This window comes from Strix aluco, chromosome 25 (genome assembly GCF_031877795.1).
Source record: "Strix aluco isolate bStrAlu1 chromosome 25, bStrAlu1.hap1, whole genome shotgun sequence".
In the NCBI taxonomy this organism is placed as follows: domain Eukaryota; kingdom Metazoa; phylum Chordata; class Aves; order Strigiformes; family Strigidae; genus Strix; species Strix aluco.
The window spans coordinates 3,123,992-3,140,410 of NC_133955.1; the positions used below are offsets into that span (position 1 = coordinate 3,123,992).

General features: G+C 67.5%; 1 protein-coding gene across 1 annotated transcript in view; it reads left to right on the forward strand.

Annotated features, from left to right (window-relative positions):
* The first annotated feature begins 10,495 nt into the window (after positions 1–10,495).
* LOC141934667 (copine-5-like) overlaps positions 10,496–16,419 on the forward strand; it is a 13,673-nt gene continuing 7,749 nt past the window's right edge. The window contains 8 exon segments of the mRNA XM_074850308.1: positions 10,496–10,777; positions 11,445–11,724; positions 12,904–13,016; positions 13,099–13,175; positions 13,792–13,942; positions 14,503–14,616; positions 15,275–15,397; positions 15,477–15,599. Of these exon segments, the coding sequence (XP_074706409.1) occupies positions 10,496–10,777; positions 11,445–11,724; positions 12,904–13,016; positions 13,099–13,175; positions 13,792–13,942; positions 14,503–14,616; positions 15,275–15,397; positions 15,477–15,599 (1,263 nt within the window).

Sequence of the window (16,419 nt, forward strand, 5' to 3'; positions counted from 1 at the left end):
GGTGACAGCTGCGTCAGCGCTTGTGCCCTCAACCCCTGCCAGGCCCCGGCCACCTGCACCCGCAAGCCGGGCTCGGCGCACGGTTACACCTGCGAGTGTCCCCAAGGTCACTTCGGTCCCTACTGCGAGCACAAGTGAGTGACACCGAGGGACGGGCACGCGCGAGTGCGACGGGCGCCCTCCGGGCGCCCGTCGCACTCGCGCGTGCCCGTCCCTCTCGCTGGGACATGCGAGAGGGGACAGGGTGGGCGTGGGACGGGCAGGGTGGCAGTGCCAGCCTTGGGGACCGTGCCACACGCCTTGCGGTGTCACCCGGGCAGGGAGGCCCAGCCGTGCCCGCGGGGGTGGTGGGGCCACCCCACCTGTGGCCCCTGCAGCTGCGACGTCACCAAAGGCTTCGACCCCGACTGCAACAAGACGACGGGCGAGTGTCGCTGCAAGGTGAGGCCTTGTCCCCAAGGGCGCGTCCCCGGTGGCCCTCAGGGGACAGGGACACCGAAATTGTGACACACACACACCCCCCCAGGAGAACCACTACCGGCCGGCGGGCAGCGATTCCTGCCTGCTCTGCGACTGTTACCCCACCGGGTCCCTGTCCCGCCTCTGCGATGCCACCAGCGGGCAGTGTCCCTGCAAGGCCGGTGTCATCGGCCGCCACTGTGACCGCTGTGACAATCCCTTCGCCGAGGTGACGGCCAGTGGCTGTGAAGGTGGGTGATGGGGACCGGGTGACACTGTCACCCTGCTGTCGCTCTGGGTGCTGGCAACAAGCTGCCACCCTGTGTCGCCCTGTTGTCACCCCGCTGTCACCCTGTGTCATCCTGCTGTCACTCTGCTGTCACCCTGGGTGCCAGCGACCGAGTGCCACTCCCGTCTCCCTGCTGTCACTCAGTGTCACCCTGCTGGCTCCTTGATGTCACCCTGGGTGCCAGTGACCAAGTGCCACTCCTGTCACCCTGTGTCACCCTTCTGTCTCCTTGATGTCACCCTGGGTGCCAGCAACTGGGTGCCACTGCTGTCACTCCATGTCACCCTGCTGTCACCCTGGCATGACACCCTGCTTTGCCCTGCAGTCAACTACGACAGCTGTCCCCGTGCCATCGAGGCTGGCATTTGGTGGCCCCGCACCCGCTTCGGGCTGCCGGCGGCTGCCCCCTGCCCCAAGGGATCCGTCGGTAGGTGGGGACGTGCAGGGACAGGGTGGGGGGTGGCACCGTGGTGGCACTACTGAGGTGGGGGGACACGTGACACCATGGTGGCACTTCTAGGACAAGGACAGGGTTGTGACACCATGGTGGCACTGCTGGGACAGAGCTTGGTGGGGGGGTGGTGATGCCATAGTGGGGATGGGATGGGGAGGGTGACACTGTGGTGGCATCACTGGGATGGGGTCAGGGAGGTGACACCATGGTGGCACCACTGAGATGGGATGGGGGACATACACCATGGTGGCACTGCTGGGACAGGGACGGGGGTTGATGCAGTGGTGGCACTGCTGGGATGGAGCTGGGGTGGGGTGACACCATGAGGCTGAGAGGGGGTGACACTGTGGTGGCACTGCTGGGATGGGGTGTAGGGGTGGTGACACCACGGTGGCACTGCTGGGATGGGGTGTAGGGGTGGTGACACCACGGTGGCATTGCTGGGATGGAGTGTAGGAGTGGTGACACCACGGTGGCACTGCTGGGATGGGGTGTAGGGGTGGTGACACTGTGGTGGCACTGCTGGGATGGGGTGTAGGGGTGGTGACACCACGGTGGCACTGCTGGGATGGGGTATAGGGGTGGTGACACTGTGGTGACACTGCTGGGATGGGGGTGTAGGGGTGGTGACACCACAGTGGCACTGCTGGGATGGGGTGTAGGGGTGGTGACACCACAGTGGCACTGCTGGGATGGAGCTGGGTGGGGGTGACACTGCGGTGACACTGCTGGGATGGTACAGGGAGGTGACACCGTGGTGGCACTGCTGGGATGGGGTGGGGGTGGTGACACCCCAGTGGCACCAGAGGCTGGGAGGTGACACGGTGGTGGCAGAGCTGGAACGGGGCTGGGGGGTGACACTATGATGCCATTGCCGGGATGGAGCAAGGGTGGGATGACCCCACAGTGTCACCGCTGGGCTGGGGAAGGGGTGGTGGCGGTGACCCCACGATGTCACCCCTTGGGCCACCGTCCCCACAGGCACAGCGCTGCGGCACTGCGACGAGCACAAGGGCTGGCTGCCCCCCAACCTCTTCAACTGCAGCTCCTTGGCCTTCGCCGCCCTCCGCGCCTGGGTGAGCATCCCTCGGGAGCCGGGCTGGGGACACACACACACACACACACACGTATCAAAGCGTCACCCCCGTCCCGCCGCGTCCCCGCAGGCCGAACGACTGGCGCGGAACGAGTCGGCGCTGGACCCGGCGCAGTCGCGGCGCGTGGCCCTGCAGCTGCACGACGCCACTCGCCGCACCCCGGCCTACTTCGGCAGCGACCTGCGCCTGGCGTACCGCCTGGCCAGCCGCCTGCTGCAGCACGAGAGCGCCCAGCGCGGCTTCCGCCTCGCCGCCACCCAGGACGTCCACTTCACCGAGGTGCGGGAGGGGCGCCGGGGTGAGGGGCACCCGCCCAGGGTGGGTCGGGGGATGCCGGGGCGATGGGCAGCCTGGAGAAAAGGGGATGGGGTGCCCCTTGCATGGCTTCGTGTGGAAGGGGATTGTGGGTGGGTGGAGGGGGCCTGACACCAGGGTGAGGGGCACCCTCGGGGCAGGGTTGGTGCAGGAGCCCAGATGCCAGGGTGAGGGGCTCCCTCTCAGGGTGGGTTGGTGGATACCGGGGTGATGGGCAGCCTGGAGAAAGGGGGACAGGGCACCTCCTCCATGCCCTAGTGTGCAGGGGAACATGGTGGAGAGGAGAAGGTCTGATGCCAGGGTGAGGGGCACCCTCTCAGGGTGGGTCGGGGGATACCGGGGTGATGGGCAGCCTGGAGAAAGGGGGACAGAGTGCCCCTTCCATGGCTTCGTGTGGAAAGAAAATATGGGTGGGTGGAGGAGGCCTGACGCCAGGGTGAGGGGCACCCTCTGGGCAGGGTTGGTGCAGGAGCCCAGATGCCAGGGTGAGGGGCACCCTCAGGGTGGGTCGGGGGATACTGGGGTAATGGGCAGCCTGGAGAAAAGGGGATGGGGTGCCCCTTGCATGGCTTCATGAGGAAGGGGATTGTGGGTGGGTGGAGGAGGCCTGAGGCCAGGGTGAGGGGTACCCTCAGGGCAGGGTTGGTGCAGGAGCCCAGATGCCAGGGTGAGGGGCTCCCTCTCAGGGTGGGTTGGTGGATACCGGGGCGATGGGCAGCCTGGAGAAAGGGGGACAGAGTGCCCCTTCCATGGCTTTGTGTGGAAAGAAAATATGGGTGGGTGGAGGAGGCCTGACACCAGGGTGAGGGGCACCCTCAGGGCAGCGTTGGTGCAGGAGCCCAGATGCCAGGGTGAGGGGCTCCCTCCCAGGGTGGGTCAGGGGATGCCGGGGTGATGGGCAGCTTGGAGAAAGGGGGACAGAGTGCCCCTTCCATGGCTTCATGAGGAAGGGGATTATGGGTGGGTGGAGGGGGCCTGAGGCCAGGGTGAGGGGCACCCTGGAGAAAGGGGGACAGGGCCCCTTCTCCACGCCTTAATGTTCAGGGGAACATGGTGGAGAGGAGAAGGTCTGATGCCAGGGTGAGGGGCACCCTCTCAGGGTGGGTTGGTGGATACCGGGGTGATGGGAAGCCTGGAGAAAGGGGGACAGGGCACCTCCTCCACGCCTTAATGTTCAGGGGAACATGGTGGAGAGGAGGATGCCTGATGCCAGGGTGAGGGGCACCCTCAGGGTGGGTTGGTGGGTGCCGGGGTGATGGGCAGCCTGTAGGAAGGGCGACAGGGTGCCCATTCCACAGCTTGAGCTGCAGGGGAGCGTGGGTGGGTGGAGGAGGCCTGACAGCAGGGTGAGGGACACCCTTTCAGAAGTGGGGTGCTGGTGCATACTGGGGCAGGGAGTGCTGGGGAGCAGCTGGCAGGGCCAGGGCACCTCCCCCGTGCCCTGCTCCCCAGGGAATCGCTGGGCGGTATGTGGGGTGGGCTCAGAGCCCCCCTCCTGCTAGCCCAGATGCCAGGGTGATAGGCACCCTCAGGGTGGGTCAGTGGATGCCAGGGTGATGGGCAGCCTGGAGAAAGGGGGACAGGGCCCCTCCTCCACGCCCTAGTGTGCAGGGGAACATGGTGGAGAGGAGAAGGTCTGATGTCAGGGTGAGGGGCACCCTCTCAGGGTGGGTCGGGGGATGCCGGGGTCATGGGCACCCTCGGGGCAGTGTTGGTACAGGAGCCCAGATGCTGGGGTGATGGGCACCCCCCCAACTCACCGGCATGGGGGCGGAGGGGGGGGTTACAACATACAGCTGTCGGTGCGGGGGTACCCCAACCCACAGAGCCTTGCAGGGAAGCGGAGCAGAGGGAGGGCGGGATCCCCCCTGCCCAGATCCCGGGGTGACGGGCGCCCCGCGGCGCTGCCCACCCCTGCCCGTCCCGGCAGAACCTGCTGCGGGTGGGCAGTGCCCTGCTGGACACCAGTAACAAGCGGCACTGGGAGCTGATCCAGCAGACAGAGGGGGGCACGGCCTGGCTGCTGAAGCACTTCGAGGACTACGCCAGCGCCCTGGCGCAGAACATGCCCCAGACCTACCTCAGCCCCTTCACCATCGTCACCCCCAACATCGGTGAGCGGGGACCCCAGGGACGGGGACACGCGTGTGCTCAGGGAGGGGGGCGCTGGGGACATGTGTGTGTGCTGGGGACACGTGAGTGCCCAGGGGACATGTGTGTGTGCCTGGAAACATATGTGTGCCCAAGGGACACGTGTGTGCCCAAGGACGTGTGTGTGCACTGGGGACATGTGTGTGTGCTGGGGACATGGGCATGGGTGTGCCTGGGGACATGTGTGTGCCCAAGGGACATGTGTGTGCACTGGGGACATGTGTGTGTGCTGGGGACATGGGCATGGGTGTGCCTGGAGACATGTGTGTGCCCAAGGGACACGTGTGCCCAAGGACGTGTGTGTGCCCAGGGGACATGTGTGTGCACTGGGGATGTGTGTGTGTGCTGGGGACACGTGAGTGCCCAGGGGACATGTGTGTGTGCCTGGAGACATGTGTGTGTGCCTGGAGACATGTGTGTGCCCAAGGGACACGTGTGCCCAAGGACGTGTGTGTGCCCAGGGGACATGTGTGTGTGCCTGGAGACATGTGTGTGCCCAAGGGACATGTGTGTGCCCAAGGACGTGTGTGTGCCCAGGGGACATGTGTGTGCACTGAGGACATGTGTGTGTGCTGGGGACACATATGTGCCCAGGGGACATGTGTGTGCCCAGGGGACATGTGTGTGTGCCTGGAGACATGTGTGTGCCCAAGGGACATGTGTGTGCCCAAGGACGTGTGTGTGCCCAGGGGACATGTGTGTGCACTGGGGACGTGTGTGTGTGCTGGGGACACATATGTGCCCAGGGGACATGTGTGTGTGCCTGGAAACATATGTGTGCCCAAGGGACACGTGTGTGCCCAAGGACGTGTGTGTGCACTGGGGACATGTGTGTGTGCTGGGGACATGGGCATGGGTGTGCCTGGGGACATGTGTGTGCCCAAGGGACATGTGTGTGCACTGGGGACATGTGTGTGTGCTGGGGACATGGGCATGGGTGTGCCTGGAGACATGTGTGTGCCCAAGGGACACGTGTGCCCAAGGACGTGTGTGTGCCCAGGGGACATGTGTGTGCACTGGGGATGTGTGTGTGTGCTGGGGACACGTGAGTGCCCAGGGGACATGTGTGTGTGCCTGGAGACATGTGTGTGTGCCTGGAGACATGTGTGTGCCCAAGGGACACGTGTGCCCAAGGACGTGTGTGTGCCCAGGGGACATGTGTGTGTGCCTGGAGACATGTGTGTGCCCAAGGGACATGTGTGTGCCCAAGGACGTGTGTGTGCCCAGGGGACATGTGTGTGCACTGAGGACATGTGTGTGTGCTGGGGACACATATGTGCCCAGGGGACATGTGTGTGCCCAGGGGACATGTGTGTGTGCCTGGAGACATGTGTGTGCCCAAGGGACATGTGTGTGCCCAAGGACGTGTGTGTGCCCAGGGGACATGTGTGTGCACTGGGGACGTGTGTGTGTGCTGGGGACACATATGTGCCCAGGGGACATGTGTGTGCCCAGGGGACATGTGTGTGTGCCTGGAGACATGTGTGTGCTCAGGGGACATGTGTGTGTGCTGGGGACACGTGTGTGTGCCTGGGGACATGTGTGTGCCCAAGGGACACGTGTGTGCTCAAGGACGTGTGTGTGCGCTGAGGACATGGGCATGGGTGTGCCTGGGGACATGTGTGTGCCCAAGGGACATGTGTGTGTGCTGGGGACATGTGTGTGCTGGGGACATGGGTATGGGTGTGCCTGGGGACACAGGTGTGCCTGGGGATGTGTGTGTGCTGGGGACGTGTGTGTGCTGGGGACATGGATGTGTGCCTGGGGACATGGGTGTGCGCTGGGGACACGTGTGTGTGCTGGGGACATGAATGTGTGCTTGGGGACATGGGTGTGTGCCTGGGGACATGTGTGTGTGCTGGGGACATGTGTGTGTGCTGGGGACATGGATGTGTGCTTGGGGACATGGGTGTGCGCTGGGGACACGTGTGTGTGCTGGGGACATGGATGTGTGCTTGGGGACATGGGTGTGCGCTGGGGACATGAGCGTGTGTGCACTTGGGGACACGCACGTGCCCAGGGACATGCATGTCACCCTGAACATGTGTGTGCCTAGGGAACATGCCTGTTCCTGGGGACATGTGTGTGCCCAAGGACACATGTGTCCCTGGGGACACGGGCATGTGTGTGCATGTTGTGGGTGCCTGTGTGCCGAGAGATGGGGACACGTGTGTGACCAGGGACACGTGTGTGACCAGGCTTGTGGGTGTGTGTGTGTGTGCTCAGGGGACATGAACAAGTCTGCGTACCGTGGGTGCTGGGGGCTGTGGGTGCCGGAGGCCGTGGGTGCTGGGCACACAGGGTGCTGGGGGCTGTGGGTGCCGCGGGACCCCCGGGTGACCCCCGGGTGCCGCAGTGGTGTCGGTGGTGCGGCTGGACAAGGGCAGCTTCGCGGGTGCCCGGCTGCCGCGTTATGAGGCGCTGCGGGGGGAGAAGCCCCCCGACCTGGAGACCACCGTCATCCTGCCCGACAGCGTCTTCCGGCCCCCCGAGGGCAGGCGTGAGTCCGGGGGGGGGCGTGGGAGTGGGGGGATAGGGGGGGAGCTGGCACACGCGGAGTGGGGGACACTGGCACAGCCATGGGCTGGCAGGGCTGGGGAGTGGGCAGGATGATGGGGGACCCCAGCATGGCCATGGGGCTGGCGGGGTTGGGGGGGACCCCAGGATGGGGCTGGCAGGGTTGGGGGGACCCCTGTATGGCCACAGGACTGACTGGCAGGGTTGGGGACCCCAGCATGGGCCTGGCAGGGTTGGGGGGACCCCCATATGGTCATAGGACTGACTGGCAGGGTTGGGGGGACCCCAGGATGGGGGTGGCAGGGTTGGGGGGACCCCCATATGGCCATGGAACTGACTGGCAGGGTTGGGGGGACCTCAGGATGGGGGTGGCAGGGTTGGGGGGACCCCCATATGGCCATGGAACTGACTGGCAGGGTTGGGGACTCCAGGATGGGGGTGGCAGGGTTGGGGGGACCCCCATATGGCCATGGGACTGACTGGCAGGGTTGGGGGTCTCCAGGATGGGGGTGGCAGGGTTGGGGACCCCAGCATGGGCCTGGCAGGGTTGGGGGGACCCTGGCACGAGGCTGGAAGGTTTGGGGGACCCTGGTATGGCCATGGGGCTGGCAGGGTGGGTGACCCCAGGATGGGGCTGGCAGGTTTGGGGGACCCATGGCTGTGGGGCTGGCAGGGTTGGGGACACTGGCACAGCCATGGTGGTGGCAGAGCATCATGCCAACCCCCTTCTGGCACCCGCCAGACCCCTCCGCTGGGCACGGGCAGCCAGCACAGGGCACGGGCAGGCAGGAGGAGGAGGAGGAGGAGGAGGAAGAGGCTGCAGAGGAGGGTGAGGATGAGGATGAGGAGGAGGAGGAGGAGGAGGTGACCCTGGTGACCCGGCACAAGCGCCACCCGGCACTGGGTGAGGGCCAGGCCATCGCCAGCGTCATCATCTACCGCACCCTGGCCGGGCTCCTGCCCGAGCAGTACGACACCGACAAGCGCAGCCTCAGGTGCCCCGGGGGGGGGGGGGACCAGGGCACGGGGGGGCTGGGAGGGTGCCCATGGGGTGCCAGGGCAAGGGAGGGGGGGTGCTGGGTGCGCAGGGATCCCCAGGGCGGGACTGGAAAGGTGCTCATGGGGTGCTGGGAGATGGGGGGGGGGGCAGTCGGGGAGGGTGTCAGGGCGCAGCGGGGCACCGAGAAGGGTGTCAGGGTGCCGGGGGGGGAGAGCCCTGACCCCGGTGCACCCCAGGGTGCCCAAGCGCCCCGTCATCAACCACGCCGGTGGTGAGCATCAGCGTGCACGCGGGGGGGACGCGGGCGCCGCGGGCGCTGGCGAAGCCCATCACCCTCCAGTTCCGGCTGCTGGAGACCCAGGAGCGCTCCAAACCCATCTGCGTCTTCTGGAACCACTCCCTGCTGTGAGCCGGGGGGGACGGGGACACCCCGGGGAGGGGGACAGGGGACATGGGGACATGGGGACATGGGCGGGTGCCTCGATGGGCAGGGAGGGGCGGGGGGGCACGTGGTGGGTAGCGCTGAGTGGGTGACAGGGGGACGGGCCCATGTGTGGCAGCTGTGACCTTGGGGGGTGACACGGGGATGGGGCTGTGGGGTGGTGTCCCGGGGTGGGTGCGGTGGGTGTCCTGAGGGTGGCTGAGGGTGCAGGTGGGTGTCCCTGGGTGCAGGTGGGTGTCCCCGGGTGCGGTGGGTGTCCCGGCGGTGGCTGAGGGTGCAGGTGGGTGTCCCTGAGTGGGTGCGGTGGGTGTCCTGAGGGTGGCTGAGGGTGCAGGTGGGTGTCCCTGGGTGGGGTGGGTGTCCTGAGGGTGGCTGAGGGTGCAGGTGGGTGTCCCTGGGTGCGGTGGGTGTCCTGAGGGTGGCTGAGGGTGCAGGTGGGTGTCCCCGGGTGGGTGCGGTGGGTGTCCTGGCGGTGGCTGAGGGTGCCGGTGGGTGTCCCCGGGTGGGTGCGGTGGGTGTCCTGGCGGTGGCTGAGGGTGCCGGTGGGTGTCCCCGGGTGGGTGCGGTGGGTGTCCCGGCGGTGGCTGAGGGTGCAGGTGGGTGTCCCTGGGTGCGGTGGGTGTCCTGAGGGTGGCTGAGGGTGCAGGTGGGTGTCCCCGGGTGCGGTGGGTGTCCCCGGGTGCGGTGGGTGTCCCGGCAGTGGCTGAGGGTGCAGGTGGGTGTCCCTGGGTGCGGTGGGTGTCCTGAGGGTGGCTGAGGGTGCCGGTGGGTGTCCCCGGGTGGGTGCGGTGGGTGTCCCCGGGTGGGTGCGGTGGGTGTCCCGGCGGTGGCTGAGGGTGCCGGCGCAGGACGGGCGGCTGCGCGGGCGGCTGGTCGGCGCGGGGCTGCGAGGTCGTCTTCCGCAACTGGAGCCACGTCAGCTGCCAGTGCCACCACCTGACCAGCTTCGCCGTCCTCATGGACATCTCCCGCCGCGAGGTGGGACACGGGGGGACGCAGGGGGACCTGGGGCGTGGGGGTGACCCCGGGACAGGGCCCTGGCGTGGGGACATGGGGCACACGGCGGGTGGCGGAGGGACACGTGGGGACCAGGGCGGGCAGGGGGTGCCAGGCCGTGGGGCGGGGCGGGAGGGGACAAGGGGGTGGGTGGGGCGTCACGGGGGTGGGGCCAAGCGATGTGGGTGGGGCTAAGCGAGGGTGGGCGTGGCTTCCGTGGGGTGGAGACAAGTGAGATGGGTGGGGCTAAGAAATGTGGGTGGGGCTCCTGTGGGTGTGGTCAAACAGGGTGGGTGGGGCTAAGCACGATGGGGTGGGGCTAATAGAGGTGGGCGGGGCTTCCGTGGGGTGGAGCCAAGCGAGATGGGCGGGGCTAAGAAATGTGGGTGTGGGCTCCCATTGGGTGGGGCCAAACAGGGTGGGCGGGGCTAAGCATTGTGGGTGGGGCTCACGTGGGGCAGGGCTAAGCGATGTGGGTGTGGCTTCTGGGGGGTGGAGCCAATCAAGATGGGTGGGGCTAAGAAATGTGGGTGTGGGCTCCCATTGGGTGGGGCAAGCGGGGTGGGCGGGGCTAAGCATTATGGGCGGGGCCAGGCAGGGTGGGTGGGGTCAAGCGGGTGGGTAGGGGCTAAGCATTATGGGCGGGGCCAGGCAGGGTGGGTGGGGTCAAGCGGGGTGGGCGGGGCTAAGCATTATGGGCGGGGCCAGGCAGGGTGGGCGGGGTTCCAATGGGGGTGGAGCTGAGCGCGGTGGGCGGGTTGTGGCGGGGTTTCCCATGGGGGTGTGGCATTGCGGGCGGGGCTCCACGGGGCGTGTCCCCCGGCGCCACGTGCCCACGGGTGCCGCGGTGCCGCAGAACGGGGAGATCCTGCCGCTGGCGGCGCTGACCTACGCCTCGCTGGGCGTGGGGCTGGCGGGGCTGCTGCTGGCCGTGCTGGCGCTGGGGGGGCTGCGGGGGCTGCGCTCCAACCGCCACAGCATCCGCCGCCACGGTGCCACCGCCCTGCTCCTGGCCCAGCTCGTCTTCCTGCTCGGCATCAACCAGGCCGACCTCCCGGTGCGACCAGGGGGCGGGGACAAACGGGGGAGGGGACAAAGGGGGAGGGGCCTCCAGGGGTTGGGGACCCCCCCATCTCCAAGGTGTAGGGCTTGGGGCGGGGGTGGGGGGTACAATGGGCAGGGCTGAACAGTGGGCAGGGCCCTGGTGGGCTGGGCCTAAGGGGTGAGGGTTGCAAAGGGGGTGGGGGCTATCAAAGGGGTGGGGCCTCTCATGGGGTGGGGTCTCAGGGGTGGGGCTATCAAAGGGTGGGACCTATTTGGGTGGGGCCTCATAGGGGTGGGGCTATCAAAGGGGTGGGACCTATTTGGGTGGGGCCTCATAGGGGTGGGGGCTATCAAAGGGGTGGGGCCTCTCATGGGGTGGGGTCTCAGGGGTGGGGCTATAAAAGGGGTATGTTAAGGGGGTAGGGATTATCATGGGGTGGGGTCTCATAGGGGTGGGGGCTATCAAAGGGGTGGGACCTATCATGGGTGGGGTCTTGGGGGTGGGGCCTATCATGGGGTGGGGTCTCAGGGGTGGGGGCTATCAAAGGGGTGGGGCCTCTCATGGGGTGGGGTCTTGGGGTGGGGTCTATTAAAGGGGTGGGGGCCTATCAAAGGGGCGGGGTGTCTCATGGGGTGGGGTCTCATGGGGTGGGACTCTCAAAGCGGGTGGGTCTCCCGAGGGGGTGGAGCTCTCAGAGGAGGCTGTGGTGGGCGTGGGTGCAGGGGTCGGGTGGTGCCCGTGGCTGGCGGGGCGGGCAGTGACGTGCGGGGCGGGGGGCGCGCAGCTGGCGTGCACGGTGGTGGCCATCCTGCTGCAGTTCCTCTACATGAGCGCGGTGGGCTGGGCGCTGCTGGAGGGGCTGCACCTCTACCGGCGCCGCAGCGAGCCCCGCCACGTCGACCGCGGGCCCATGCGCTTCTACCACGTGCTGGGCTGGGGGCTGCCCGCCTTCATCACCGGTGAGGACACGCCCACAGCGCCCGGACCCGCCCCCCGGCCTTAGCCCCGCCCCCTGCAGCACCCACCACCAGGCACCCACCTCCACCTGGGTTAACCACCCCAGGGTGGCCACGCCCCAACATCATAGCCCCGCCCCTGACATCATAGCCCGCCCCGACATCATAGACCCGCCCTGACATCATAGACCCGCCCTGACATCATAGACCCACCCCTGACATCATAGACCTGCCCTGACATCATAGACCCGCCCCTGACATCATAGACCCGCCCTGACATCATAGACCCACCCCTGACATCATAGACCCGCCCTGACATCATAGACCCGCCCTGACATCATAGACCCACCCCTGACATCATAGACCCGCCCTGACATCATAGACCCGCCCCTGACATCATAGACCCACCCTGACATCATAGCCCCGCCCCTGACATCATAGCCACGCCCCTGACATCATAGACCCGCCCTGACATCATAGACCCACCCCTGACATCATAGACCCACCCTGACATCATAGACCCGCCCCTGACATCATAGACCCACCCTGACATCATAGACCCGCCCCTGACATCATAGACCCACCCCTGACATCATAGCCCCGCCCTGACATCATAGCCACGCCCCTGACATCATAGACCCGCCCTGACATCATAGACCCACCCCTGACATCATAGACCCGCCCTGACATCATAGACCCGCCCCTGACATCATAGCCCCACCCCTGACATCATAGACCCACCCCTGACATCATAGCCCCGCCCCTGACATCATAGCCACGCCCCTGACATCATAGCCCCTCCCCTGATATCATAGCCCTGCCCCTGATATCGTAGCCCCGCCCTGACATCATAGCCATGCCCCCAAGCATTTTAGCCCCACCCCAAGCATTTAGCCCCGCCATCAAGCCCCGCCCTCATCCATCATAGCCCTGCTTTAACCTCTTAGACACGCCCCCAAGGCCTAAGCCCCTCCCTCACCACCATAACCACGCCCCCAATGTGTTAGACACGCCCCCCAGGCCATAACCCTGCCCTCACCCAGCATAACCCCGCCCCCAAGCCAATAGCCTACGCCCCCACACACCATTCCACGCCCCTCCCCGCATTAGCCACGCCCCTCCGCGGTTAGCCCCGCCCCCCTGCGGCTTGGCCCCGCCCCTGAGCCGCGCCTGTTCGGGCAGGGCTGGCGGTGGGGCTGGACCCCGAGGGCTACGGCAACCCCGACTTCTGCTGGCTCTCCATCCACGACAGCCTGGTCTGGAGCCTGGCGGGGCCCATCGCCTGCGCCGTGGCCGTGCGTATGGGGGGCTGGGGGGTGCGCGGGTGCCCGCTGGGTGCCCACCCCCCCCCGTCCCCTCACCCCTCTGCCCCCGCAGGTCAGCATCTTCTTCCTCGTGCTGGCGGCCAGGGCCACCTGCGCCACCCCGCAGGGCTTCGAGAAGAAGGGCACGGCGTGAGTCACCGGGGCGGGGGGGCACCCATGGGTGGCAGGGGGGGCACGGGGTGGCGGGGCATCCGTGGGAGGCAGAGGGTAATGGGGCACCCATGGGTGGCAGGGGAGCATGGGTGGTGGGACACCCATGGGTGGCAGGGGAGCATGGGGTGGTAGGGCACCCATGGGTGGCAGAGGGTGCTGGGGCACCCATGGGAGGCAGGACGTGATGGGGCACCCATGGGAGCAGGGTAGCACGGGGTTGTGGGGCACCCATGGGAGGCAGAGGGTAATGGGCACCAATGGGTGGCAGGGGAGCACGGGGTGGTGGGACACCCATGGGTGGCAGGGGAGCATACGGTGCTGGGGCACCCATGGGAGGCAGGATGTGATGGGGCACCCATGGGAGACAGGAGAGCACGGGGTGGTGGGGCACCCATGGGTGGCAGGGGGTGATGGGGTAGTGGGGCACCTATGGGTGGCACGGGGGAATGGGGCACCCGTGGGTGGCAGGGGGGGCAGAGTGCTGGGGCACCCATGGGAGGCAGAGCATGATGGGGCACCCATGGGTGGCATGGCACAGGGTTTTGGGGCACCCATGAGTGGCATGTGGTGCTGGGGCACCCATGGGTGGCAGGAGGGCATGTGGTGCTGGGGTGCCCATGGGAGGCAGGGGGGCAGGGAGCGATGGGACACCCATGGGGGGCAGGGCAGACGTGGTGCCCATGGCAGTGGAGGCAGTCTCGGTGCCCGGGGGGGGCGGGGGGGGCACCGAGCCAGAGGCGCAGGCAGGGATGCAGACAGGGCGCAGGCAGGAATGCAGGCAGAGCACAGGCAGGGGCGCAGGCAGGGCGCAGGCAGGTATGCAGGCAGGGTGCGGGCAGGGCGCAGGCAGGGATGCGGGCAGGGTGCAGGCAGGGCGCAGGCAGGGATGCGGGCAGGGCGCAGGCAGAGCACAGGCAGAGCACAGGCAGGGATGCAGGCAGAGCACAGGCAGGGTGCAGGCAGAGCACAGGCAGGGGCGCAGGCAGGGCGCAGGCAGGGATGCAGGCAGGGCGCAGGCAGGGTGCGGGCAGGGCGCAGGCAGGGATGCGGGCAGAGCACAGGCAGGGTGCAGGCAGGGCGCAGGCAGGGATGCAGGCAGGGCGCAGGCAGAGCACAGGCAGAGCACAGGCAGGGATGCAGACAGAGCACAGGCAGGGTGCAGGCAGAGCACAGGCAGGGGCGCAGGCAGGGCGCAGGCAGGGATGTGGGCAGGGCGCAGGCAGAGCACAGGCAGGGATGCAGGCAGAGCACAGGCAGGGCGCAGGCAGGGGCTGACGGCGGTGCCCCCAGCTCCGGGCTGCAGACGGCCGTGGTGGTGCTGGCGCTGCCCAGCCTGGCCTGGCTCCTGGCCCTGCTCTCCGTCAACAGCGACGCGCTGCTCTTCCACTACCTCTTCGCCATCTCCAACTGCCTCCAGGTGACCGGGGCCCCCTAAAACCCCCACACCCCCACACCCCCATCCCCCCACAACCCCATACCCCCATGCCCTTGTACCCCAATACCCCCAGTACCCCCACACCCCCCATACCCCCCATAGCTCCCTGTACCCCTAAACCCCTGCACCCCCTTACACCTCCTTTGCCCCCTCCCCCTCTGTGCCCAGTCCCCCCCCCCATGCCCCTATAGCACCCTATAGCTCCCAGTGGGCACAGGAGATCCCTTGGGATGCCAATAGGGGGCACCCAGTGGGCATGGGGGGTCCCTCGCCCAGTTAGGGGTGTCAGTGGGGGGCACCCAGTGGGTATGGGGGGGTCCCTTGCCCAGTTAGGGGTGTCAGTGGGGGGCACCCAGTGGGCATGGGGGGTCCCTCACACGGTTAGGGGTGTCAGTGAGGGGCACCCAGTGGGTATGGGGGGGTCCCCGACCCTGTCCAGGCTGCCTGTGGGAGGCTCCCAGTGGGTATGGGGGGGTCCCCGACCCTGTCCAGGCTGCCCGTGGGAGGCTCCCAGTGGGTATGGGGGGGTCCCTCAACCTGTCTGGGGTGCCAGCGGGGTCCCCTGCAGTGCACAGACAGGGGCTGGCCGGCACCCCCCAATGCCCCCCCATGCCCACGAGCCCCCCCTCTCCCCCCCCAGGGCCCCCTCATCTTCCTCTTCTGCGTGGTGCTGAGCAAGGAGGTGCGGAGGAGCCTGAGGCTCAGCTGCGCCCGCAGACGCGGCCCCGACCCCGCGCTGGCCACCAAATCCACGCTGACCCCCGTGAGTGTGGGGGGGCCATGGAGGGGGGGGCGAGGGGCAGCCCCCCACCCTGGCCACCATGTCCCCGTCCCCGCGGCAGGCCTACGGCTGTGACAGCACCTACGTGGCGGGGCGGCTGTACCCGGCCCCCACCGGCGGCTCCAGCGGGTCCCTGCACAGCACCGCGCGCTCGGGCAAGAGCCACCACAGCTACATCCCCTTCGTGCGCCGGTCCGGGGGGGCGAGGGGGCAAGGGGGGGAAAGGGGGGTAGTGGGGGGCAACGGGGGCAAGGGGGGGAAAGGGGGGAAAGAGGGCAACGGGAGGAAAAGGGGGGGAAAAGGGGGGTAGTGGGGGGCAACGGGGGCAAGGGGGGGGAAAGGGGGGGAAAGGGGGGAAAGAGGGCAACGGGGGGAAAAGGGGGGAAAAGGGGGGTAGTGGGGGGCAACGGGGGCAAGGGGGGGAAAGGGGGGAAAGGGGGGAAAGAGGGCAACGGGGGAAAAGGGGGGAAAAGGGGGGAAGTGGGGGGCAATGGGGGCAAGGGGGGGAAAGGGGGGGAAAGGGGGGAAAGAGGGCAACGGGGGGAAAAGGGGGGAAAAGGGGGGTAGTGGGGGCAACGGGGGCAAGGGGGGGAAAGGGGGGGAAAGGGGGGAAAGAGGGCAACGGGGGAAAAGGGGGGAAAAGGGGGGAAGTGGGGGGCAATGGGGGCAAGGGGGGGAAAGGGGGGGAAAGGGGGGAAAGAGGGCAACGGGGGGAAAAGGGGGGAAAAGGGGGGAAGTGGGGGGCAATGGGGGCAAGGGGGGGAAAGGGGGGGAAAGGGGGGAAAGAGGGCAACGGGGGGAAAAGGGGGGAAAAGGGGGGTAGTGGGGGGCAACGGGGGCAAGGGGGGGAAAGGGGGGGAAAGGGGGGAAAGAGGGCAACGGGGGAAAAGGGGGGAAAAGGGGGGTAGTGGGGGGCAACGGGGGCAACGGGGGGAAAAGGGGGGCAGCAGGGGGCAAAGGGGGCAGCGGGGGGCTAAAGGGGACAAAGGGGGTAAAGGGGGTAA